General features: G+C 36.2%; 1 protein-coding gene across 21 annotated transcripts in view; it reads right to left on the minus strand.

Annotated features, from left to right (window-relative positions):
- The window catches only part of nrxn3a (neurexin 3a), a 285,254-nt gene that overhangs the window by 26,389 nt on the left and 233,415 nt on the right, over nucleotides 1–25,450 (minus strand). For all 21 annotated transcript variants that reach the window (XR_014603916.1, XR_014603917.1, XR_014603918.1 and 18 more), the window contains 3 exons: nucleotides 21,590–21,761; nucleotides 9,554–9,643; nucleotides 8,167–8,471 (listed from right to left, as the gene is read on the minus strand). Coding sequence is in view for 16 of the 21 variants with exons in the window: in XM_084096195.1 (XP_083952321.1) it covers nucleotides 8,167–8,471; nucleotides 9,554–9,643; nucleotides 21,590–21,761 (567 nt within the window). In the remaining 5 variants the exon portion in view is untranslated. The remainder of the gene's footprint in view (nucleotides 1–8,166; nucleotides 8,472–9,553; nucleotides 9,644–21,589; nucleotides 21,762–25,450) is intronic.

Below are 25,450 nucleotides of genomic sequence, written 5' to 3' on the forward strand. Positions count from 1 at the left end.
CGATAACAGGGACGTATCTATATGATGAGAGGACATTGCTTAGCCCTGAGACAAAACGAGGGATCGTCAACTGAAAGGATAAAATATTTCATCAGTTTATCAATTTGAGTGCTCTTTGATTTGAATATATGAATGGTAAGATTAACTATAGGTGAACTACACATCCAGTATCTGTGTTTAAGTACATTATTCAGACATTATTTTAGCATTCAGAATATTTTAAACATTCATTCTCATAGCTGAATGAAAATGTAAATGCATCCTTCACTGAACATCTTTCCATTTCTATTCCTCCCTTTGCATTTCACCTGGTTATTGATTTACAGATCTTTCTAAGCTCACTTTGCTCACTACCTATTTGCACCATGGCCTGCAGCAAGGACTCAGTCCAGAACACTTCATTTTGTTTTGTACTCATGACTTTTTTTTTGTAGGCTACTGCACAGCAAACTATAATCGTCCCGAGCTAACGCTAGAGCTTTCAAACAGCCACCGTTCATCTTCCTGTTTACACGGGAATGGTCTCGCTCCTTATCTTTAATCACTTTCTGGCTGAGGAGGGCAAGGTCGCATGGGACCTTATGACAAACTATCTCCCTGAGCACTCCTCTTTGTGTCCTCGCTAAAATTAGAAAGCAATACACAGTTTGTTTCAATTATAGATTCAAATCTAAAGTGCTGTCTTTTATAATGGCGTGCCTGTTTAATTTGAAGAGGGGATGGAAACAGTCTTGGGAGATAGAGAGGTGTGTGTGGTAATGTCTGGAGAAGACGAAAATGATAGAGGCAGAAGACGGAGCAATGGCACAGGAACATTGGGTTCAGACAGCATGTCCGATGCCTGATTTCATTACCCAGACACCTTGATATTAGAATATGAGGAATGTGTCCTCATGAGAAGATTTTTCCTGAATATTGTATTTGAATTGTATTTGTACAGCACCTTGCATGCATAAAATGCCCTTTAGAGAACAGAGTTTAAAAAAAAAGAGAGAGAGAAAAAAGAAAGTATAAAAACTGGGTAAAATTTTTTCCTTCAATATTTTTAAAACTATTACAAATATTTTTCAATTATAATCAAATTAATATGTGATCAAATTAATTAAAATGATTTATCATAAAAATATTATTCGAATTAATTATAATAATTATAAATTATTTATCAAATATAAACAAAGAACATCTTTAAAGTCCCCCTGTAGTCAATAATTTTATCCTTTAAAACTCATCTTTAATCGCCAAAATGGCATAATTATTTTTTTTCCTGTGATTTTTTTTATTCATGCCTTAAAATAGCTTGAATATAGCTCTACCTTTGCTTCATAAAGTATACACGGATTCATGAATATGCAAATTAGCTCTGCCTCCATTCACTCTTACAGGTTAGTTTACAAGTCGATGTATCAGAATGGTAATGCATTTTATGTATCATTCTCTTCAACATAGGACACATAACGGTAATTAATCTGATTAGCCTTTGGCTTGACTATGTTATAAAACAGCTAATAATGTGTGGCTAATGTTACACAAACCATGTTCCCATTCACCATCTCAAAAATCAGCATTCTTACAAATGCTTTGAACAACTTAGAACGTCAGTGGAGAAAGGCATATAGTTCATCATAACATCATAATATACATCATATAATATACATCATATGTAATATACATCAATTCACCCTCTATATTGCTAAATGTACCCGATTTTTCATATCTGGCTTCTCTTGAGACTTCCCTGCTTCAGAGCGGTCACAGCTAATGATATGCTAAAGCCCGCCCACAAGTTGACAGGATTGGCTACAAGGTAGTTTGTGATGTAAGAAACACCAGCGATTTCAAACTGCATTTTTGAGAGCTTTTTTTTTTTTTTTTTGTACTGCAGTTTTAAGTAGAAAATACTCAGCAATGGTGCTGAATTTGCACATGGTTTGTCTTAAAGCATATTAAAAACACCACATAGACATAATATTAATAAATAACATTAAAAACTTGATGTTCACCACAAGGGGTCTTTCAAATAAAAATGATATTTATCATTAACTACATTAATTTCATTCACTGTGACAAATGACTACTGTGATAAATTTGAGGCAGCGACTAAAGTTTTTCAGTTGAAATAGGTGGACTTTTTTTACAGTGTTAATTTGTATTTTCAGCAAGTGAAAGTAAAATGTTCTATTTTCTATTTCCATTGGATTAAAGTACAGCTGTAATCCTGTACATTCACAAAAAAGCGCTTCTAAATATCTATTACCAAATCACACAGGAAATGAGGTGCAATAAAGAGGTGAATCTTTGTGGAAATGCAACCTAAATGCTACTGCTACTGTTATTCAAACTTGTCGGTTCCCAGTAGCGTCCCTTGTTTGTTACTTTTATTTGGTATCATGCCTCAAGAGGAAATAAATTGGAGTAAAGTGAAACTCGATTCACATTTCAATACACTACCGTGTCCAAGAGATTAGACTCCATCTACCTAAGGAGCTCCTTGATACAGCTCCCATGGCTTTGGCCCTTTTAACTATGGCTGATGCGCATTTCAATAAATCAAGGCCGCCGTCTCTTAGGGATAGCGACGTCTACCCACGCGTAATATCCCATCCCCACGTGGCTCGTCAGCACCTTCTGAAACGTATCAGTCCTCTGCACCACAGCGGTCTGTCGGCCGCCTCCAACCTCCATATAATTGGATTCTAAACACAACTCTGGAGAAATATTACTCTTTATTGTGGTAGTGCAGCAACTCCTGTTGCTGACAGTATTTTTTCTGTCTCAGTGGATCATGCGGTTAACCCCTGAACTGTCTGCCAGCTCTCATGCAGAAGAAAGTGAATGTCTTTTAGTTTGGATTTGAAGCATACTGGGTGTACCTTAGCACATTGTTTTTGTGTTTTCTAAACATATGCATACATAGTAAAAGTCATCATATGTTTTTTCGTTTAAACTTTTTCATTTAGATTTAAGCTCAAATCTGTTCACTTATGTGATAATTAGAAGCTGTAGTCCAAAACGGCTAAGCCTCTGTTAACTCTACACTTCACGAGGAAGCAATTAATATGCAAAAATATCCATTAGTTGTTCCCATTGTGGACAATTACGAGGGTCCCAGTGCGGCGGCTTAATTAAATCTGAAAAAAAAATCATGTTGTTTCTGTGAGGTACATCACAACATTGCAGTAATTTGTTTGTTTCTCGACATGTCCTCCCAGCAACAACACAGCAAGAGATGCTAGCTGCTGTGCGCAGCAGATGCACGGTGACAGATAACATTCCCTGGAATTGGCCCCATACGTATCTTACATAGATTCAGTGTTTTACAACTTATAAACAGATGCAGTAGAAACATATGAAGACCAGATCTGCATTCACTGTGCTAAAAGAATTTGTGCATTCAGTATTGATTAATCTCTAAATCGATTAAGCAGGCTTTCAAATCATTAAATTGCATTATTGGGATAGTTCACATCAAAATCTAAAATTCTGTCATCATCCCGTATGACTCATTCTTTCTTCTATGGAAAAAGGAGAAATTTGAATAATGTCCTGGTCGCTCTTTTCCATATTACAATGAATGTTGACTGGAGCTTTGAAACTTTCAAAAAAGGCACCATAAAAGTATCATATAAATATAAAGTAGTCCAAATGATATGATTATAAGCCATATGTTTGTCTGACAAACAAACTTTCATTAAAATCATAAATCATTGATAATGCTGACCTTCTTGTTAACCAGTGTGACTCACTGATTCATTGAAAAGGACATCATTAATTCTTTTTGTTTTGTTTTTGTTTTTGAGTGAAAATGTTCTTCACAGAAAGCTTTAATATGGCTTGTAAAACTGGGATTATAAGTACATAGATTTTGTGTGTGATTTTAACAGCCATCAGATCTTATTAACTTTGACTATGATCTTTTTGTTTTCATTATTCTTGTGTTTCACGCAGTTTGGTTCTACTATTCCTAAAAATATTTAAATAGCAAGTCTGTTTTAAAAATTGCTTCAAATAAAACTTTTACAATTAATTTGATGTATCCTATTCAGTCACTCTCAATTTGTTTTAAACACTAACGTTAATCTTTACAACATCTTTACAACAGGTACATCAACCTCTGTCTTACTCCATTATGCTCTTATATACAGCTAAAACATTAACAAAATCAACACTACCATAATATGCATTTCCATACTAATGCCCAGCGCATTAAATCGTTCTATCGGGGATCCTGTTTAAAGCAAATAAAGCACTTATGACAACATTGCTGAAAGTGGGCTAATTCGAAGAGAAAATCCTTTGCTGTGTCTCACTAAGGGTTTGATCCCCTCTGGCACACAGTTCTTTAATGTACTACATTTCAGAGGTATAGCAAAGAAGAAGGATTTGGTGATTTAGGGATGGAACAACCATAAATGCCCCAAATCCCTGCAATTAGAGGGCAAAAGGACGTACGAGACCAGTTGTAGTCCCTCAGCCTTCTTCAGATGTGAAATGAAATGAATATCATCATCCCACCCCTCTGATATGAAAATGTGTGCAGCTCAATTAACCTACCTTACATCAATAATTCAGACGCCCAGAGGAAAACACACCCCTCATATTTGAGGTTTACCATCATCCCAGCCTGCCGAATAATCTCAGATACATTAATGAAATAAAGATACTTCTTCCACATCAAATCAGGCTACAACCTAGCTGAGACTTCTTTAAAACATTATCAGAAATTACTTTCCCTTTTATTAAAAATCAACATGTTTTGTGCTTCTGATATGCTAAAGCTAACCACCTCATCATGCTGAGCTGTTCTTCTGTCATTCAAAGCCAAGAAATCGCATTATGCTAATCTTTTTTGTTTCTGCACCTATCCTAAACATGATTAAAACAAGAAAAACCTTTCCTTGTGAACTGTCTCTCAAGACTTCTCTTCCAGTCGAATTTCTTTGAAGAACAGCAACTTAAGCAAACCTCGAAAGAGTTCTACGCTGAGATCCACACAAGCCCGGCTTCGCTTAGTCTCTACAGCCCTGGTCTTAATTAAGCCAAATAAAACGCGTAGACCTTGTTCCAGTTCGCAAATGACTTAAAAATAGATCTCTCATCCCAGCACAATGCATGTAGGGATTGCAGTTCACAATTAAATAACTTCCCCAACTGTAACAGACCACTTGTTTACTGATCCTGTTTGCACAAATTAAGATGAGAAAGCAAACATGACCTCCAGCCTGTTGACCTGCTAGACTGACTGGAATTAATGAGAACCCTCCTGCCAATTCCACTCAAGAACCCACAATCCTCCATTCATCCTCAAGATTGTGAATGAGGGCTGTATTCGTTCTTCATTCTCATTTCAAACTCATCACTCAACAACGTACTGCCAATTTTCAGTTAATACTAAAAACATTTTGATGATTGGTTCTTTGAGTTTTCGCCATATGATGTTTTTTTTGTTGTTATTGATATTTAGTTATCAGAGTGACAAAGGAAAAATAAAAAAGGCACAAAAAAATTAAACAGAAAATGCTATTCACTGCAACATAAGTCTTAGAGGAATGGTGACAAAAATGAGTCCAAAGATGGGCCAATGTGCGTGGGATGAGGATTTATAAAATGAATACATAAATAAACATGTTAGAAATTACTGTGGGTGTATCATTATCTATTTCCAAAAGCTTAATTCCAGTCATGTTAGGTGACGCCAAAAAAATGACTCATCCTAATACCATCATATCTTTCACCCTTTCGTACGCAATATGCAACTGTGACTGGTTCATTAGATCTGATAACAATTCATGCTTGTGTTTTCTTGAACATCTATTAGCCTCATAAGGCAAACAAGTCCCACAGCAGTGATGTTTTCCAGAGTGCGTCAGAGAGAATAGTTTTATTCTCAATCATGGCTCCGCTCCAGGCAGACGCACGCCCTCTCGTTACCGCAGCGTTTGCATACGTTTTGCCTGTTTGTGCTCAGATTGGAATGTGGTCTAATGCTTCACTGAGCATCTACAGTTTCCAGCTAAAGTCAGACATGGTCAACTTCAGCCTTAATGTTAGTGGATATTTCCATCTCCGTGGTTCTCTGTCCAATGAGACGCCACACATAGCACCCTCTAGCATCTGTGGGAGATTCTTGAAGACCACAGGTCTGAATTTGGGGCACAAATTATCCTTAAATTTAGGATGTGCTCTCTTTCTTAACAGAGATCCATTTATCTTGTGACCTGAAGGTAGAAAAGAACTGTAATCTCACATTTCACTAACATGATGACAGTAAAAGCACAATGTGCACCACTGAAAGCAATCGTAACTTCTTCCTCGTATATGTATATAACGTATGTCACATATGTGGACAGGTGAACACATTGGCCATGAAATAATATATATATATATATATATATGTTACTGTGAATTATGAGGCAATAAACAATTGATTTTCAACTAATTTAATTCCTTAATCAAAATAAAGTACTATTTTAATTCAACAAATGCACTGAGTAGGAAGAACACATTTACAGCCCCAATTTTCTTAGCATTAGTCACTCGTAAACTTTCTTTATGCAGTCAACTGTTGGGGCTTCATGATTACAAATGTCTCTTGCCAAAATGTGTCTCAGACACAGAGGAGACTGATGGCTTTAATATCACTTCCACCAGCTCAATTTGTACCAGGATGCCTATGAAATGGCCAGTCTAATCGCATTTCGCCAAACCACAGTGTTTTATTGGCTCCCGGTCAAACTTTATGTGGGCGGCACTCTGTTTGGTTGTCAAGAGCATGCGAATGAGGCTTTGTGCACCCGCTCTCGTATCTTTATCTAAAGGACGTGGAGAATTCTAAACAATTCTCGTTGGTTATGAAAAACATCAAAATAAAAGAGAGGCTCTCGACCTTAATAAAACTACGTTGTGGACACCGCTTGTGCTTGCGTTAACTGGAGCAAGTTGTTTGCATACTGTTGGAAAATCACTCAAACACACCTGGTTGAGTGAGTTCTCCTAAATGAAACAAAAGCCTCTGTTTTGCATATTTAGACTTTGACATCCCACACAGACACCATGTATTGTTGTTGCAATGTGTTTACCTGTCCACATATGCGACATACTTGACCTGGGCATGGTCCAATCATTGTTTCTCATTTGAATGCCAATTTGCATCTGCAAACTCAAAGCTGAAGAAATTGGTCTAAGCCTGACAAATAAGTGCTTTGGAAATCATTAGACCAAACTGAAAGCGTAATAAATTAAGGACAACGCTGTCAGCAGCACAGAGACGTTCTGCAGAATGGAAGGTGTAGCTGTGCAGAAAACCTCCTAAAAATCCATTCCGGAGATTTATTTTCCATGTTGTGTTGCAAGAAATTTGTGTCCTCATTTTTTTAATTGTAAATCTGGGCCAGATGTTATTTGTGGTGTAGTTTCCAAATCAGACAGGACGAGGAGACGTAGACGCGCATGCAAAAACACATGCAAGTCGCATAAACACAGCATTATGTTAAGAATGTGTCTGAAGAACAAGTCTGACAGCTAACAGTTGACTAAAGGCACAATACAGAATGACCTGGTTTGACGACCACTTCAAACAAAATCAGGCCAAAACAAAGTTTGTTTGGAGTTCGTTTCGGGAGTACGAAACATACTAAAACTTTTCCAGAAAAGTTTGCTCAGGCTGGTTAACATCTTCAAACTACCATTGGTCCTTGGAGATTACGTAATGCTCTGGGGCTCCGCCTACTTTGACATGGAAATCATATCTGTTTGTTTTCTTCTGTTCAGTCCGTTGAGGTCAGACGCAAGATGAACACACTGGATATCTGCTTTGTAGTAAAAACTGAAGTTGTTCTAATTGATAGAGACACTGACACTGGCTTGCTTTAAAGCAATCAATTGTATAAAGTGCTATACAAATAAACGTAATGTAACTTGACTGAAGTGCCGAATTGCAGAGATTGTGCAAACATATCCAAGTCTCTATGATCAGATGCTTTCTTAACTGCTGTTTTCTCACTTTTTTTGTAATTGAGAGGAAAGCACGCAGTACATATTTACATATTCACCTAAACGTCGCCCCCAGCAGCGTCTTTATACCCTGAAGCGAAGAACTTTGCTGTGAGTAAATCGAGGCCTTAACTGAAGCCTTCATTCGATTTTGTGCTTGTGTGTCAGGGGTCGTACCTGTATTGTAGGTGGAGTTCGGTGTTTTCTCGTGGTGGTGGTGGACATGGTGGTGGTGGTCTCGATAAAGGTGGTGGACATCTCTGGGGGGAAAGCCGTGGTTCTAGCTGAACCTGCGGCGGGAATCTCCCCCACCAGACGGACACTGCCGTTGATTTTGATGTTAGGGTTGCCCTGAGCAGCCATGTTGAGCACTTTGAGGCCATTGTAGTAGAGTCCGGAGAGTTGGCCCTGAAATGGCCTCTTGCGGTCTGAACCACCAATTGTTATCGTGGCCTGGGTGTTGAATATCGTTAACTGCCGCCCTGAGGATGCAAGAAAGATCCAGAACATTTCTTGGTTATGGGTCAGTAAATGCACACAATATCTCGTTCAGCAACAAGATTCATTGCTGTTTTGGGCACTTAACCTACCCAACCAAGGTACAATGACTTAGATGGCTGTGCTGGATTACTACGGCTTCATTTCCTTCCCAAATGCTCTGGGTTATACTACCATGAGACACGTCGTAAACATTTGGAGGGCCAGACTATAAACCAGACCCATTATGTCTCCCTGAATGAGTCTAGCTACAAGCTCATGATGTCTGAAGTACGTTTTGCTATAATTGTCTCTATGAGGAGAGATCACCCAAATTAATAAATAACAAAATGTCTTATGACAGACATGTGAAAGTATCCTGAAATATTAAGGTTATAGAGACTTTGTTACTGGAAAAGACTTAAAGTTATCTTGATTATAAACACCATCTAATGTACAAATCACTAATTCTTGGGACATGGGACAAAACGGGCTACAAAAGTGAAACCGATACCAAATAATTATTTTGGATACATTATCATACAATTTCAAGTTTAAGGAAGTCCAGAAATCCTCATTACTCCATGATTACGGTAAGAAAAAAAAAAAAAAAAAAAGTCCTAATTTGAGTAATTCCAGTGATTATAATGAGGAGGATTCCTGATGATATGCAATTAATGTCTAAAACAATAATCATGCTGTTGTTTTCTTCCCGGATAATACTTCCCTGTCCAGCCACAAGCTGCTGTCTGTAACAGGGAAATCACTAAACCTTGTCTGTCCACCTTCCTGTCTATCAGCCAGAAAGTCAAGAGATATTTATGTTTTAATTAAATTCTTTTAACGTTTAAATTTAAAACATTCATAAAAGGTTTACTAGGCCAATATAGAATCATTAAACAATGAATATATTATTTAGTCTGACAAAGATAAATGAGCACTGAAAAGGCAAAAGAAAAAAAATGTGATTGGTGCAACACAATATACAATGCATTTCTCTTCAGCTAAATTTATTTAGTTATAATGAGATAATGGTAAAAATAAAATAAATAATAAATAAAAAAATTAAAAGAGAGGAGGAAGTTACCTTTCTCCTGAAGCCATTCCTCTACGGGCCGGGCATATTTGAAAGGAATTTTCTTATTGGCCATTTGAATTCTCTCATTATCGCTGTTACCTTGGAAGTTTAAAAGACAGCTTTAAGAATCAATAATCACTGTTAAAATACTTAAAATATTTTTTTGTTATTTAAAAGTTATTTAAACACTTTTAGAATTGTTTAGTCATGTTTTATTTGAAAGCTGTTTGTGTTCATAGTCACATAGCAGTTAATTTACTTTTTTTTTTCTCCAGTAATGAAACACTATTTAAACTGAACGTCTACTTCATATTCTCTCGTAATTAAATCAATCATCACCAGAGTTGATAAAAACATATTTATAATACATTTGGTTCATCTGTAATGAATGCCAGTAGATTAGCTGCCTGCGGTCAATCCATATATCCATCAAAAGATGACAGCATACACTCTTTCATGCTTCACATGCTTATAATTATATACACATTTATCTGCTAATGATGCCAGTCAATATTTACAATTTTTCACACAGAAAACCACATCAATAGTCATAATCATACAGCACCATTGACAAACAAGAACTAGACAGCAGCTGCTTCTGTTTTCCAAAGCCACGGAAATTATACAGTTGTGAAATCATGTTTGATGAATGAGCTGGTACCAACGCGATGCACAAGCGAGTCGCAGGCCTCCCCTCATGAGATGCGTCTGGGGATGTTTTTTTAATGGCAAGCCCAAAGAGCTGTGTTGATATTCCATATTATTGGGGGCTCGTGAAGACACAGCAGGAAGCTGTGTCTGAGGGGGTTCTGGATGTCATTTGAGGACAGGGGGCCTCAACGTCGTGCTGTTTCAACAATGACTTCGGGTGCTGAGGGTGGCTCGACACTGCAGGATGTTGTGCGAGCCAAATTTCAGGACTCTATAAGGAGGGGTGTACCAGGGGGCCAGCTCAAAGGGAGCCTCCATCTTTAGCTGAGCCGTCCTCAGACAGCAGGAAGCGCAACCAATACCCTCAAAACCCGGGAATTTGAGTCACACACATCTGAAGCCCAACCGCTCGGAGGTAGCCTCTGGGAGGAATGCCAAACAAAACAAAAAAAGTTTAAGACTTTTTTCACAAAAGGGAAGAATGAGTTCTGCGACAACTGTACCAGCAACTGTATATTACTTTGTGCCATGCAGTGGACAGAAAGTCATATAGGTTTTAGACAACATGAAAGCGAGTAAATTAGGCCTGTACGATATATAGAAATAAAGTCGATATCGGGCGTGATATGTAGGTGTCTTTTTTTCTTCAGTAGAACAGTAAAGATGATTTTTAGCAGAAACCATGGTCCTTGGTGATCTATTAAATGCAAGTCAATGGCTACCGTCACTTTGGGAGTTACAAAAAAAACTTGTACAGGCAAAAACAATATGAATACCCGTGGATCCTGACAATACATTGAGGTCTTATGAACTATTAACAAGTGGATTTTGTGTAATATTTTTATTTATTAATAATCACAATAAAAATCATATTATTTTAATGTCATATTGAATGGGTCAAAACAGTGAGATTGTGGCCTATGTGGCCTAAGTTTTTTTTTTTTTTAAGCTCCTCTGAAAGTGGATTGATTTGGGGCTTGGTAAAGAAAGAACCCAAGTGCCCAACACTAAGTTTACCCCAGATTTTTGTGCCCTAAATGGATGGTTCACACTCAAAAATGTCTTCTGAGTAAAAAGTAATTTTTTTTACCTCTCTCAAATTCAGTTTTTTTCCCATTCCCTCCTATTAAGTCCCGAATTCAGTTTTACCCTGGTAAGGAATGTGTTGTGCTCCAAATAGAACCTCAAGAGAGGCAATGCCGACTGCTATCATTCGAAGCTCTGCTAGGGTGTTAGTGGTGACACTACAGGGTAGCCTGATGGAGGAAACTCATTAAAGCTGGGCTTATCCAGGGCTCCGGCTCTGTTATAGACATCACAACATCAGATCCTAAAAATAAAACCTCAAATACAGACAGTTTAAAGTCAGCATGAAATCAAGATGAACTTTTATTATATAGACAAAAAAAAAGAGAGACATATTTCCAAATATCTTTTTCTGTGGTCCATTTGAGTTATGGTGCTTGTGTGAGAAATTAAGGTTCAAGTTCACCTTGCACTGTGACCTAATTCCTTTTTCTTCACTCCTTTTCATGTCTATCTAAGCATTTTATAAACTAAATGACTTCATATTCAAAACCAAAAATATACAATATTTTAGGAGCTTTTTTTGTAGGTTTTTTTTTCCGGGAAAGTAGGGTTAGGGATGGAGGGCTGCCTAGTTCACAGACATTTGTGGATTTGTGTTGCTTTGATCCGGCAGTACAGAGGGCATGACACCTTTTCTCACTCCTGAGAACATGAAAGGCTCTTTGAAAATGAAACAGCACTAGGAGGTGTTAACATGGCACAGGATCACACACTGCGGGGGAGTTTTCCTCCTACTGTGATTAAGTTTCACAAACACATATAAGAATGTGTGATATCTGTGCATTTTAATTCCCTTTCAGTCCAAATTAGAGGAATCCTTAATGGCTTTGCAGTACCATGAGTGCATGCCAAAAAAAGAAAAGAAAAAAAGGCTGAGTAATTTGATTTGTATGAAGTATTTCATTGAAATGGTTATATTTCTGTATACTTAAGCGTGATAAGTGCAGCTCCCTCTCTGTGGCTGCTAATAACAACTCAAAATAATTCTTGAGAACAACCGTGTGATTGTGAACATTCTCCTTTTGTAATCTAGCAATGTTGTGTGCAGTTCTCACCACAGAGTGATAAATTACCACGAGACACCATTGCCATCTCACTGAAAACAAATATAGCTTATTGCATGAAACCGGCCTTGCCAAGTATTATTTGAGCAACCAAGAAAATCTCATCACTATTGTGTTGTACTGCACAGTGACAAATGATTGCTATTTTTGTGGGGGGTTTTTTTTGGGCAAAATCATAGAGAGAAGGCAGAAAACTTTTAGGGGCCTGATCCACTTACAGAAAAGCGCTATGGTACTGCCATGATGTTTTGAATGTGGTATCATAGACATAATAATACTCATTTTTGGGGGGAGTTTTTTTAAGTACCACAGGATGCCAATAGTATTATCCAGTATAATATAACCATATTACTATCGTGTTATTATTGTTAACTAAAACTAAAATTATGTTAATTGTTTTTGTTCATTCAAATAAAGGTGAAATGAAATAAACAAACAGCCTATTAGATGAAAAACTTATTTCAGTTAAGCCCCTTTCACAGAGATTCCGGAAAATACACGGATAAAGTGAGCCGGGATTTGACCCGGGTTCGTTTGATTTTGGTTCATTCACACTGCCAGTGATTTTCCGGAATGAGAGAGTGCGTTCACACACGACCCGTAAAAATCCCGTAAAGACACGTGACATCAATGTGACTTGTAATGTCAAAGCAGCGTCTTAAGTTTGCTTATGAGCTGCGATTTCTCTCTCGAGAAACCAAGCTTGTCCATTTTGTTCTCTGATTCGATCATAAACTTACGCATTACGTACCGTTTCACAGCTGGCGAACGATCCCGCGCTTCAGCGTCATCACTACGACACGGCATTATTACGGCTTTTGTTCACAAAGCGCGCGTTCCGGGACTGAACACGGCAATGTTACTAGGTCCCCAACCCGGCATCGATCCCGGCATCAATCCCAGGTCGTGTTTGCGTTCACACAGAAGGCACTCTGGCAATTTGCCGGCAATTTCCCGGGTTCAAAGCACTGTGTGAAAGGGGCTTTAGTTGCCAGCTAAGTACTAAAATTCCTAAAACTTCCTAAAATTCTTAAAAATAAAAATCAATTAAAGATAAACTTATTAAAAATATATATAATGACAAAAGTATATAACAAAATGACTAAAACTAAAATGAAAACCTAAAATATATAAATAATAAAATAGTATAGAAATAATACTAAAATAACATGGAATTATAAAATGTTTTTTTTTTGACAGAACTTATTATGTACAACAAATTTAGAAATCCAAATAAAATTATAATCAACATCAGCCTTATTGTGGCTGATTTGTTGCTCACGAAACATCCTGTTTCTTTTAGAAATATGTTATAATATGGACACAAAAAGGTGCAAAAGGTTGTATAATCACAAACCAGGCAAAATGGAGGCTGAAAAATGAAGTCTGCGGTTTCCTTCATGAAACCTCAAGTTACTGTGATTGAAGAACTAAATATGTCACACTGCCCACACACTTAATACAACTTTAACTTTGACAAGGAGAAATTTTGAAATTTAAAACACTCGACTGGTTGCCCCGGCGTCTGTCTAACTCTCCCTCTCGAGCTTCTTCTGTACTCTCTCTGAACACTCCTTACACTTGGCTTGTTTCGCAATCGAAAGAGTCTTCCTGCACATTATCTCGCTCCAAACACATCCCCAAATAAGAAATGTGACTCCAGAGGATCGCCCCTCAGTAGCTAAGGAGACAATGGGAGTGGGAACATTTATCCCACCATCCTTGGTGGTTTAATTTAATCGTGGGATTAGAAAGACAGCTCATATTGAAAGCTTATCTCTTTCCCCCTTTGGAGAGATTTATAAGGGCAACAGATTTTGTTTTTGATACGAGTAATTGTATTTGGCTCATAGGATACACAAGTATCCATTTCACACATACGAACCCTGTCTTGAATCTTTTTCTGATAAAAGGTTCCTTCCTTTGTCAAAAATGCAATCTTGTCTTTTTGTTTTGAGAGATAATTGTCTTGCATTGCAGTCGAGCCACCAGGTTCCTTTTACTCTCAAATAGACTAAGGTTTTCTTATCATGAAATGTGTGTCGCTCACTGCTATGGGACTTGATCAGATTACAGGAGATGGTCAGGTCTTTGTCGATGTCATGTTGCTTCTGAGATGCTCGATAAAAAAAAAAAAAAAAAATCGTCCTATTTTAACAGGAGGAAAATGCCTTCTGGTAAGACATGTTCAAGGAAGAGAAGAAAAAAGAAAACATTTCAGGTCCTCTTCTGTGAGTCATACAAAAGAAAAAAAAAGATAAATAAGCTCATTCATATTAAACAGGGTTGCGCAAATATAAGCAATATCTCTAAAAAAGAGGATAATGGAGACAAGCAAAGGCAGAAAGAGCAGGTGGGGTTCTTTTACTGCAATTTACTGCTTCAGGAATAAGCCTGACTTTAGCATCAACACTCAGTCTCAAGAGGGGAAAAAAAGCCACATAATGCTTTAACAAAAGAAAGAATGCGAAACCTTACAGAGAGGTTACAAAAACAACAAGGACTTTGGGTTAAAAACATCATGCACGACATCCAGACATTAGCATCAAGGTGGCGTGATATGTTATGTGTGCTTGCGGAACATGCTGATTTAGAAGTCATTGAGATGAAATGGTGTTCCTGAAGTGGGGCACCATGGGACCTTAAAGCATCATTTCTGAGCTTGCTTCAGCAACTACAGGGATGACACAGCATGGGGTAACTACATTTGATTACACCTATGAGCTCACTTCAATACATTTCCGCACAATCACACATAATAGTAGGCTGTAACTGCCTTATAAGAAAAAAATACATTTAATGGCTCCAAACGTAACATATTAAAAAAGGTTTGCAAAGAATTGAACACGAAAAGTAGAATAAAAACAGGGAAAAACTAAATATATTATTTTATAGAATTAAATTATTATTATTATTCATCTGTTTAACCCTGTTATAAATCATGTTTTTTTTTTTTTTTACACCGTAAAAAGAAAATACTATTTTACAAACAGGCCATTTAATGCAAATTAAGCTTCTTAAAGATTGTGCTTACTTATACAATCAAACCAAAAATTATTCAGACAACAGATATAATTTTGTATATTTTTTTTCCTAGTGGGTGCAGGACACTATAGTTCATTTATGTAAGTGAAGATAGCAAAATAAAGTAAACTGTGACATATTATACCAAAAAATTCTTCATACAGTGGACTATCAGTAAAATTTGGGACCAAAGATTATTCTGACACTTTGACCTGACCATGTTTTGCTTAAGTTTTTTTCTTTGATTGCTAATGCGATATTTTTACACCACAGACTGAACAAAATGAAGCATTGTTTGGTAATTGGTTGACCTAAATTGGTATTATCTAATTCTGTACTTAAATTTAACAGCTATTCAACCTAATTCATTTGTGAGACAGTCTAACAGAAGGATGGTCAAAACCAGTGAAACATCAACTGATTTGATAACTCTGAGTTCTTGTCATATTTTATTACCATTTTCTAAACTATAGCGAATAAACTGTAATGATGTGAGAAATGTTGAAGGTGTCTGAATACATTTTGGTTTGACTGTCTATTTAGTAGATTGCACTTAAAAAAGAAACTACACAGATAAATATTGTATTTTACCATTAAAACAATCAAATATGCGGTCAAAATAGTGAAATTTCGACGCACATGGCACCCTTTAGCGTCAATATGAGACGCAGATAAATATGGGCCAGAAGGCGCCTCCTAGCGGTCTAACCCTAACCCTACCCCAGACCTAAACCTACCCATAATCTGCGTCTCATATTGACGCTAAAGGGTGCCATGTGCGTCGAATGTAGACGAAATTTCAAAAGCGTCAGTATATGACGCTCTAGGATGAGAATGCGTTGCTAAATCAAGAGCATCCTGGTGAATGAAGTGAACCTGAACTAACAGTTATCAGCAGGGTGTGCAACAAGAGATGGGAAATGAGAGAACTGAATATCTCTACCAACCTCGCTGATGGTACAAAAATGATACGGTGATTTGACTGAGGTATGGCAGTCTGAACCACTGTCAGTGCTATTGCAGAATAGCAGCACCCAGCGCATATAATCGCCTACTATTTTCCCCGTTGTCATTCGCTATTACCCAGCCTGGGTCCAGAAACTGCCAAACCAGCCCAAGGGACATCAAAAAGCCTCTGCAACAGCCATAAAGAACGAACTCATCTTCTTCTCAACACATACACACAAAGATGCGGACACAGACACACACCGTCGAGCCATCATATTGCATACACGCGTGTCAAAAATGATATAACATCCCCTCCATGTTCATTGCCGTAACCCCTGTGTCACGAATACGCTTGTCTCTTGAACATAGCATCAAGCTTCCATCTGATTGACACACTCCGACATTTCCTGCCAAACCGCAGGGGTATAAAATGATTAATGTTTTTAAAGATAGAGTGGGCTCCAGATAATAGCAAAGGTAATGTAGGTGTATAAATATATAAAATATATGTAAAATATAAACAGACGTGTTCAAAATTGTATTAAAACTTGCTTAAAAATATACAATTGTTAATTAAATATATATATATATATATTTTTTTTTTTTTTTTTTTTTTTTTTTTTTTTTCATTATCTTATTACAGATTATTAAATTATTCGTATTTTTGAAGACTGAATGAGTGTCAGATGATAGCAAAGGTAATCTAGATGTAAAAAAGGGGGAAATGAGCATGAACAACTAAATATAAAAAAATCTTCCAATCTACCAATGCTGATAAATTTAAGCATCTGTTATATCATACGATAACTGTTGTGGTTACTTGTAATATATAACATTAAAATATCAAAGATTGGCACTGATCAGAGACCACAAAGACAAAAACAATAGTAGTAGATCAGGCTTAAGACTTACCAAAGGCTGACTTGCAGAGTTGGAATCAAAAGACTAAACTACAAATCTTTTTGGATATCCATCTGAGCTACACGAGAAATTCATTGGGTGAGGGATGAGATTCAGTGGAGGAATTAATTACTCCTATTTATTACCCTTTAAAATACAAAAAAACGAATTAAACCAATTATATGTCAAAAGTCAGCGGTGACATGGCATCATGGTGGAGGTAGTTAAAATTCATTATCTCTCTGAATTTATCAGCTTTAGTCACAATCATTCTAAAGGGTTAAAAAAGATCTGAGCAATTCAATTCTATACTGTTTCTTGTGTCTGAATGTGGTTAGCATATCACTGACAACATGAGATAATTCTTCACAAGATTTAGTATCAGTGGTTTTCTAAATATAACATCTTATAGCTTGCAGTAGTTAGGTTATGGTACAGTTCCTTGAAAAGAAGTTGCTTATCTGGCTCTTGCATTAAGTTAGAAAACTACATTTCCACTCCATAAACCCATTATATGGTAAAGTGAACGGAACGAGAGAAGATTGTGCTGATTTTCAACTCCAGATTGCCAGCTACAGCCTAAATAATAGAGACTGTTGTATTTCAGCATTTTCTGGAAAAATCCAGGCAAATCCAGTCAAAAAGCACACACTCTTGCCTACAACCAAAGAGTAATACTAGCAAAGAGGTAGCGTCTTATGCTTATTCGTATTTGTTAGCTGTTACCGGAGGGTGTGCGAATTGTATAAGGCACTTGGCTCAGTATCTCTAAACAAGTAAAGTGAATAGACAAGCACAGCACAATTTATTCTCAAAGTGATGGTTGGTGTAAAGTTCTCTGAGTATTCTGCACATGGCCTCGGGTTACGTTGTAATGACAGTCATAAGCTTTAGGTGACCGCGCTTGTGGCCCTGTAGACATCTCTGCTTGACCTCTTGGGACCCATGGGAGATAAATAGGCAGTGTGCTTCAAAGACAGAATGAGCTAACTTGCCCTTGCTATTTGTATGTGCTTAGCGCAGCAAGGTATGGTATAATAACTTGGCAAAAGCACAGCTCTGGAACCGATGTTGCGAAACTATTAGGCATTCGTTCTTTGACGCATTAAGAAAATAAAGCACAGATGTTTAGTGCGGTTCAATGCTCTCCATGGGTTTTTCAAGAGCTTGCTTCATTTAGCCTGTAAATGAAATAAAGCATAGCATGGCAGCGCACCAAAAACTCACAATATCACTTGAGGACTGCAGCTCTGTCAAAAAGACCATGACACGCACATCTCCGCTGAATATATTTCTTCATCAACGTTCTGACAAGATCGAATTGAGAAGTCAAACATTACAAAGAAATCAGTGCCAAAGCAAAGAGCAGCCGGCCATGAGGGGACATCTGTCTTCAAGCATAATCATATTCTATTCGCAGGTGGCCAACTGAATATATAAATATTTTATTATCATGTTGAAACTTTGGCAGAGAAAGTAAATTTTGCTGACATTTATATAGAAGTGTTATACCACCGTGCCACCTATAAATCTCAGTGATATATTTCCCCAGCTCATATGTGAGTCTGCTGCAAATGCCCATGTTGGCAAAAATGAAACTTTAGACCTAAAACAGGCAGGCACTGACTTCTGCATAATGCATCCAAATGAGCAGCACGGCAACAAGCGGCTGCATATATTTTTCATGCCTAATATCATTCATATAAATGGCAGACTGATAAATGGGTGCATTAGTAGAGTTGGCCACATAAAATGGGTTTATTCAGTGCCGACAGGAACACAAACTGATGCCCTTAGATGCTCTAACAGAAATAGATGGACACGCTGAAAATTGCTCTACACTGGCTTTGCGTATATGCATGTTCCTTGTAAAATTACACCGCTGAGATTGTCTGACCACCTCGACGAGAACTCAACAAAATCTACAAAGACAGCCTACTTGTCAAACAAACGAAGGGACAACGTAGTGTGTGTGTATTGGGGGGGTTGTAATTCGTATTGTTTTGTATTTCTTGTATTGTTTTATATTTTCTATGGTCTGTCTGTCTTGCCGTAAAACCAATTGCCCCCTGGGGGACTTAAATGAAGTTGAAGTGAAGTGATACAGGATCACGCACATACGCTTTCATGCCATGCAAACGTAAACAGGATTTTTTTATGAATTTATATTTTACAATATTGTGGTTTTGTGATTTCTCCTGACATGCATCTCCAGGGCAACGTTATCTACTGAAGTTGTCTGACATGGGTGTTGTTGAAATCAAGGAGCTCTAAAATATGAAATGGTGAAAAAGGCTGTGAGTTTGAAATTGATTTTATATACAACAGTACAACAAATAAGAAGTAATATGAGATTATATAAATATTGAGTAACTTACACTTTAGACCAAACATTGGCAGTTACGTTGTCTGTTTTGACCGTCAACGTTAATAGTTCCAAACGAAGTCAAAGTAGGATCAGCTGTTACAGTAGTGGTGCTGTTCAGTGTTGTTCAACGAATTGGTTGAATCAATGATTCAATGACTCACTCATAAAGTCACTTGTTTCTTTACAGGATGGATCAGTGATTTGAATTGGTTTAGTAAATGATTCAGTAAGCCACTCCTGACAAAATCGGTGTATTTTTTTAGACGAATCGGTTCAGAATGATTTGCATATGAAGACAGTCACTTGTTGCCACCTACTGGCGTAACAATGTAACCAGCAGAAAGAGTTACTGAAGAAATCTATTAATAAAAACTATTAATACTATTAAAACTCTATATTTTATGTAATTTAATTTTATTTGAAAGGTAATGTTTAATTAAAAATATTAATTAATTCATTCTGGGGACAGAAATATATGAAAATATTTTCACAATTTTGCCTAATTTGAGCTCTAAGTTTGTTTAGTTGATGCTTATAAAATAAAATTCATAACAGTACTCCATGTACCTTACATTATAGGAAAGATCCAATTGACAGCACATTAGTCTAATGCTATCAATGTAATTCATTGTGACAGTGTCCCTTTCAATCTTGTACTAATGTTGCTTTTTATATATAAAGTCACGGCAAACTTAGTCGAGAATTAAGACTTTTCGACCTTCCCCAATTTATCCAATCATACTAAAGTGGAATAAAATATGGGCTTAGAGGAACTGGTTAGTACAGGATTTTTCATTTCTTTTTTCTTGAAGCAGACATTATTAACTGAGAAGAAAGACATATTAGATATGGAAAGAAAATTTAAAATGGGATAATATCAGTCCTTTTTTATTAAAGGCACACTTTGCAGTTTCTGTTTTTCTCTACCGTCGTAAATACCACTCACGCAGAGCCGTCTCCGCACTCTTCCGACCGCGCTTTCTTCGTTTTCTTCCTCGACTCTGCCATGATTCACGTCTGAAATGCGTGCTAGTGTCTTTCATAGAGGCTGCTTCATATGTTGTTGATGTATGTGATGTCGTGCCGTAAAGCAAGTCGTGATTCTCACGAGATTTGTCGGGGCGCCACCTCTCAAACCTGCATTGCTGGTTTTGCCAGCGGCAAAAACTGAAAATACGGTAAATCAGTAATATTGTGAAATATTGGTACAATTAAACATTACTGTTTTTCATTTTAATATATTTTAAAATGTAATTTCATCAATTTAATAATTTTCAGAAATCATGCTGATTTGCTGCTCAATTAACATTTATTATTATTATTATTATTAATATTATTATCATCATCAATGTTGAAAACAGTTGTGCTGCTTAATATTTTTATGGAAACTTTTTGGGATTCTTTGATAAATAGAAAGGTAAAAAAAAACACAGCATTTATTTAAAAAAAAATAGACATCTGCTGTCACTTTTGATCAATTTAATGAAATTGTGTTTTTACTGTAATTTTACTGTATTTTTGTGTATAAATGCCGCCTTGGGCATTAGAGATGTTGATAAGCATTTAAAACATCTTACCGTCCCCATATTTTGAAAGGTAGTGTAAATCCACCAGTGTCTAAGAAGAGGTATGCAGGAAAGCTAACTTCCCATACTTGGTCTACTCCTTCTTCATCGCATCCATTGGTTTCAACAGAAACCCACATAATAGCAAAAACAAAATGGCATCATTTTCCAGCCATGGAAGAAAAAACAAAACATCTAATTGACACAAATGGAATTTAGGAAAAAGGTAGAGGCTGCAAATGCACTGGTTTTTACTATTGTTGGGACTGAGACACACACAGGAAGTTCCTGAATGAATGTGCACTGCACACTCACTGGGAAGACAAAGTGACTTTAGAAATAGCTTGAAAGCAGTTGCTGTCCAGTTCTGTGCATTGTCCATACATCTTCTTGACGTCATAAGCTAAAGGTTGAAGTGGTCGGTGAGAGGTCTTACCTGAGGGGAAGTGCTCATTGATGGCCCAGTTGTCCACCTGAAGTGTAGCATTGCCCCCATTTCTGGTGAAGCGCACTACATGGTACTTGCCATCATTTACAGCGGTGCTGCTCTCCAGAACAACGATGTCAACCGTTCCGATGTTGAATGTGACTCCAATTTTGCCTTGCTCCTAAAAAAGGATGAGCAAATATCAATTTTGTCCACCACATTTAATATATTAACAATAAATACATGGAATGAATTTAGGTCAATTGAGCTACTTTTTGACATTGATATACACCTTATGTATTTTTCCTGTATTTGGCTAAAGATACACTGTAAATAAAAATATTGTAATTTTAACAGTAAAAGTCTAAAAATGCTATGGTAAACCTTTTGAAATACATAAATGTCATAGATCTGTAATAGATCTAAAGAGATATTTCATCTAATTCATGTAATAGAGTTTTTGGAAGTGAAAAAGAAGTGAAGACTTATCATTTACAGTGAAAATCCATAAATTGATATTCCCAGAATAGCTCAGATGTTTTTTTCATTGAAATACCTTTTTTTTTTTCTACATTGGTTTTATGTTACATCTTATATTAAGTTAAGTTCATTGCATTATTTTAGTGTCATGTGTTACCATGATAGTGTTTTGTATTTGTGTGTATGACACCATGCACCTTCTAATATTTACATTAGCTAGTGGAAAAGTTATTTATGATGAACTTTGATTCATCATGTGGCTTTCTATTTTCAACCAGGTGGTTGTCAGTATATTATAAAGGTAAAACAACTTATTTTAGTAATTTATTTCAGTTAAGGAAATATATATATATATTTTTTTTTTCTAACTATAAATTTAAGTTCAAATGTTGTTACCATATTTTTGTGGTAAAGGTCTGACAACCACAGCATGTCATTTTTTTTAATAATAAATTGCTCATATTAGTTTATTTTTTACGCATTGTGTTCTGTTTTGACTCATTTTTAATGACAGAGATGCCCTTGGAATCTGTCACCTCTTGCTTTTCTTTTGTTCTAGCAGGATTCTGAATAATCTATTAGCATTAGTGACCCCTGATAAACTTGTCCGCTTGATGAAAAGTATTCATCAGCCATTAGCACCCCCCGTCTTTGAAGGTGAAGAATCAGGCTCATTGATTTACATAATGCAGTGAAAGTGGACTAAATCAATAGCATTAGCTAAAACAGAGAAAGAGATAAGAATGATTAATGAAACAGGAAGGTGTGCAGTGTTTGCCCTCATGGATCCAAGAGGCTGTGTGCAAATGTAGCTGCAAAGATTCCCACTATAAATTAATTAGCACAGCCTCAATGAGCATCGGTGGGGCAGGAAACATCGAGGAAATGTTTCATCCATCGTCAATGTCATGAATTAACCATGTGTTCTGAAGAAGATAAAAAAAACACACACATCTTAAACTAGCCTAAGCTGGTTTTCTGGTCTTAGCTGGTCTGGTCTTAACCGGTTACATTTTTTGCGTTTCTTTCTATTCAACCGTTTCATCCTCCAGAACGCATTCTCTCTACCCCCTCCAGAGCCCTCTGGGTTGCATGGATATATTTTATGGTTATGTTAAACCAAATCTGGTGTTGTTCTTATCTCTTGCAGCATGGAAAATGACGACAGATGATAAATTGTATCAAGGGAGATGTTTATCACCGCGCAGTGCATTTATCACTGCAAGATCTCTGTGAGCGAAATCTGGGCCAGTCTTCTCAAGTTCATTTGGAAGACTTTCCCAAAGACTGGAATGCTATGTTCATCCTACCTTTTTAATTGACCCTCATGTTTTGTTGATATTGACTTTACTCATTTTATGTTTGGTGTCCCAGAGATGTACACTATCGGGGTCATTAATATATACAGTATTTATATTTATATTTAAGAAACAAATAATCTCATTTAATTGATCAAAAGTGATAGACTTTAATTATTTAAGTATAATTTCTACTATCTATCTATGTATATACTGAGTTTTTTAGGACATTTAGGACATCACAATCACAATTTTCACAAAAAATATGAAGTATTAAATATTACTTAATATTAAATATTAACCAAAAACTGTTTTTTTTTTTTTTTTTTCAACACTGATAATATTTCTTAGAATTATTTCTGAAGGATCATGTGACACTGAAGACTCGAGTAAAGAAACTGACAATTCAGCTTTCTATTCCTGAAAAAACTTAAATACTCAAATAGAAAACAGCTTTTAAAATTGTAATCGTATTTTCAATACTAATGTGTTTACTGTATTTTTTTTTTTTTTTTTAAATTTAAATCAGCCTTGGTCAGCATAAGAGACTTCTTTTGAATGGTATTGTGTATGATAAAATGTTAGCAATTTCAAAATGACCCGCATATTATGAAATTATGTGGTAAATTTTGAAACTGCTGATAATATTTTGTACATATACACTTAATTTAAAATGTAATAATTATAATGATTTGTTTTCTTAATATTGGAGGTTAATTTAGAATTAATCAAAACCGTGTAAATGGATATTATTGAAGCTTTAATCCTCTTTTTAGAAAAGTGCCTGGTTATCCATTCTTGTAACACTGCTTATGTTTTGGTAGTTTCCATGAAAAACTTTTTTTTTACAATCAGTTCTCATAGGATTAATATAAGTATCAACCTGATATTTCAATGAATTTATTGCACGACATGCAGATTCATTAATCAAATTATTCACAAATAATCACATATATTAATATTGCATCTCAGTGTTCAGTGTCTCAAACCATGAGTGGCACATTTAGTTAAAAAGTTTGAAAAATGCCTCTCAAGATCAATCATTTCTGTTCCATTCTGTTGAACTCCATCTTGCTGTTTTTAATCACAACAAATTGACATGCTAAACTGACATTATAATAATTACTATTACATATGAATTTTCATTAGGCTCCACTTTGTGCCATGTCTCCATAACCATAGTATAATCATACAGCCTGGCTTATGCTATATTATAATGTTTGTTTATGTATTTAATGGATATATATTCATAAGCTTGTCAGTGTGTGGTAGCGTTTTAATGAAGTGTTTGTGTTCAATGATACTTCAAGTCCTTTGAGACCATCTTTAGAGGAAGGAGGATAGTATATTACTGTAACCCTGCCTTTCTTCCTGCATGGAAAGCAACAGAAAACATATCTCTGCACTCTTGTAAAATATTAATGAGACAAAAATGAGTCAAAACACATAAAGGGCAATTTACTAAATCTGTTTCCACAGACTTACACATACATACACGCAGTGCAATGAAATGTCTAACCGTACTGCCACTTTTAGCTTGTGAAAGCCTGCTGTATTGTTTGATCACAGAAACACTCTTTTACATTTAGCATCAAAGAGTTTAGAAGCGACTCTCTCGCACTCTCTTTCTCTACATCCATCTCACCCCCCTTCGCCGTTTCAGTTCTAATACTGCAACACTTTCGTATCCAGGAGGGTAAAAGGACGAATAAACTCTTGGTTTTTGAGCAAGTGATACATGAAAGGAAATAGTCTGTCACGCACACACGTTTGTGTCAGCACTGCACACAGGAAGAGTGTTCAAATAGAGAATAAGCTCTGTGAGATTTATGTATCTATTATGGGTCAAATGACAGATAAACATGTCCAAGATCATAAAAAAGGAGAAATTTTATATTTTTATTCTAAAAATGTAGAGTGGTATTTCCAAGTAATCAACCATTTTCCTTGAATCACTTCATTATTATTATTTTTTTGTTTTTTTAATGTTTAATGTTTTCATTACCATTATTATTATTATTATTATTTTTATTACCAAGTTTTTGGGTTACTCAGTTTCACCTAAAAAAAAAAAAAAAAAAACCCTGACAGC

Source organism: Abramis brama (genome assembly GCF_963993115.1).
Source record: "Abramis brama genome assembly, chromosome: 21".
NCBI lineage: Eukaryota > Metazoa > Chordata > Actinopteri > Cypriniformes > Leuciscidae > Abramis > Abramis brama.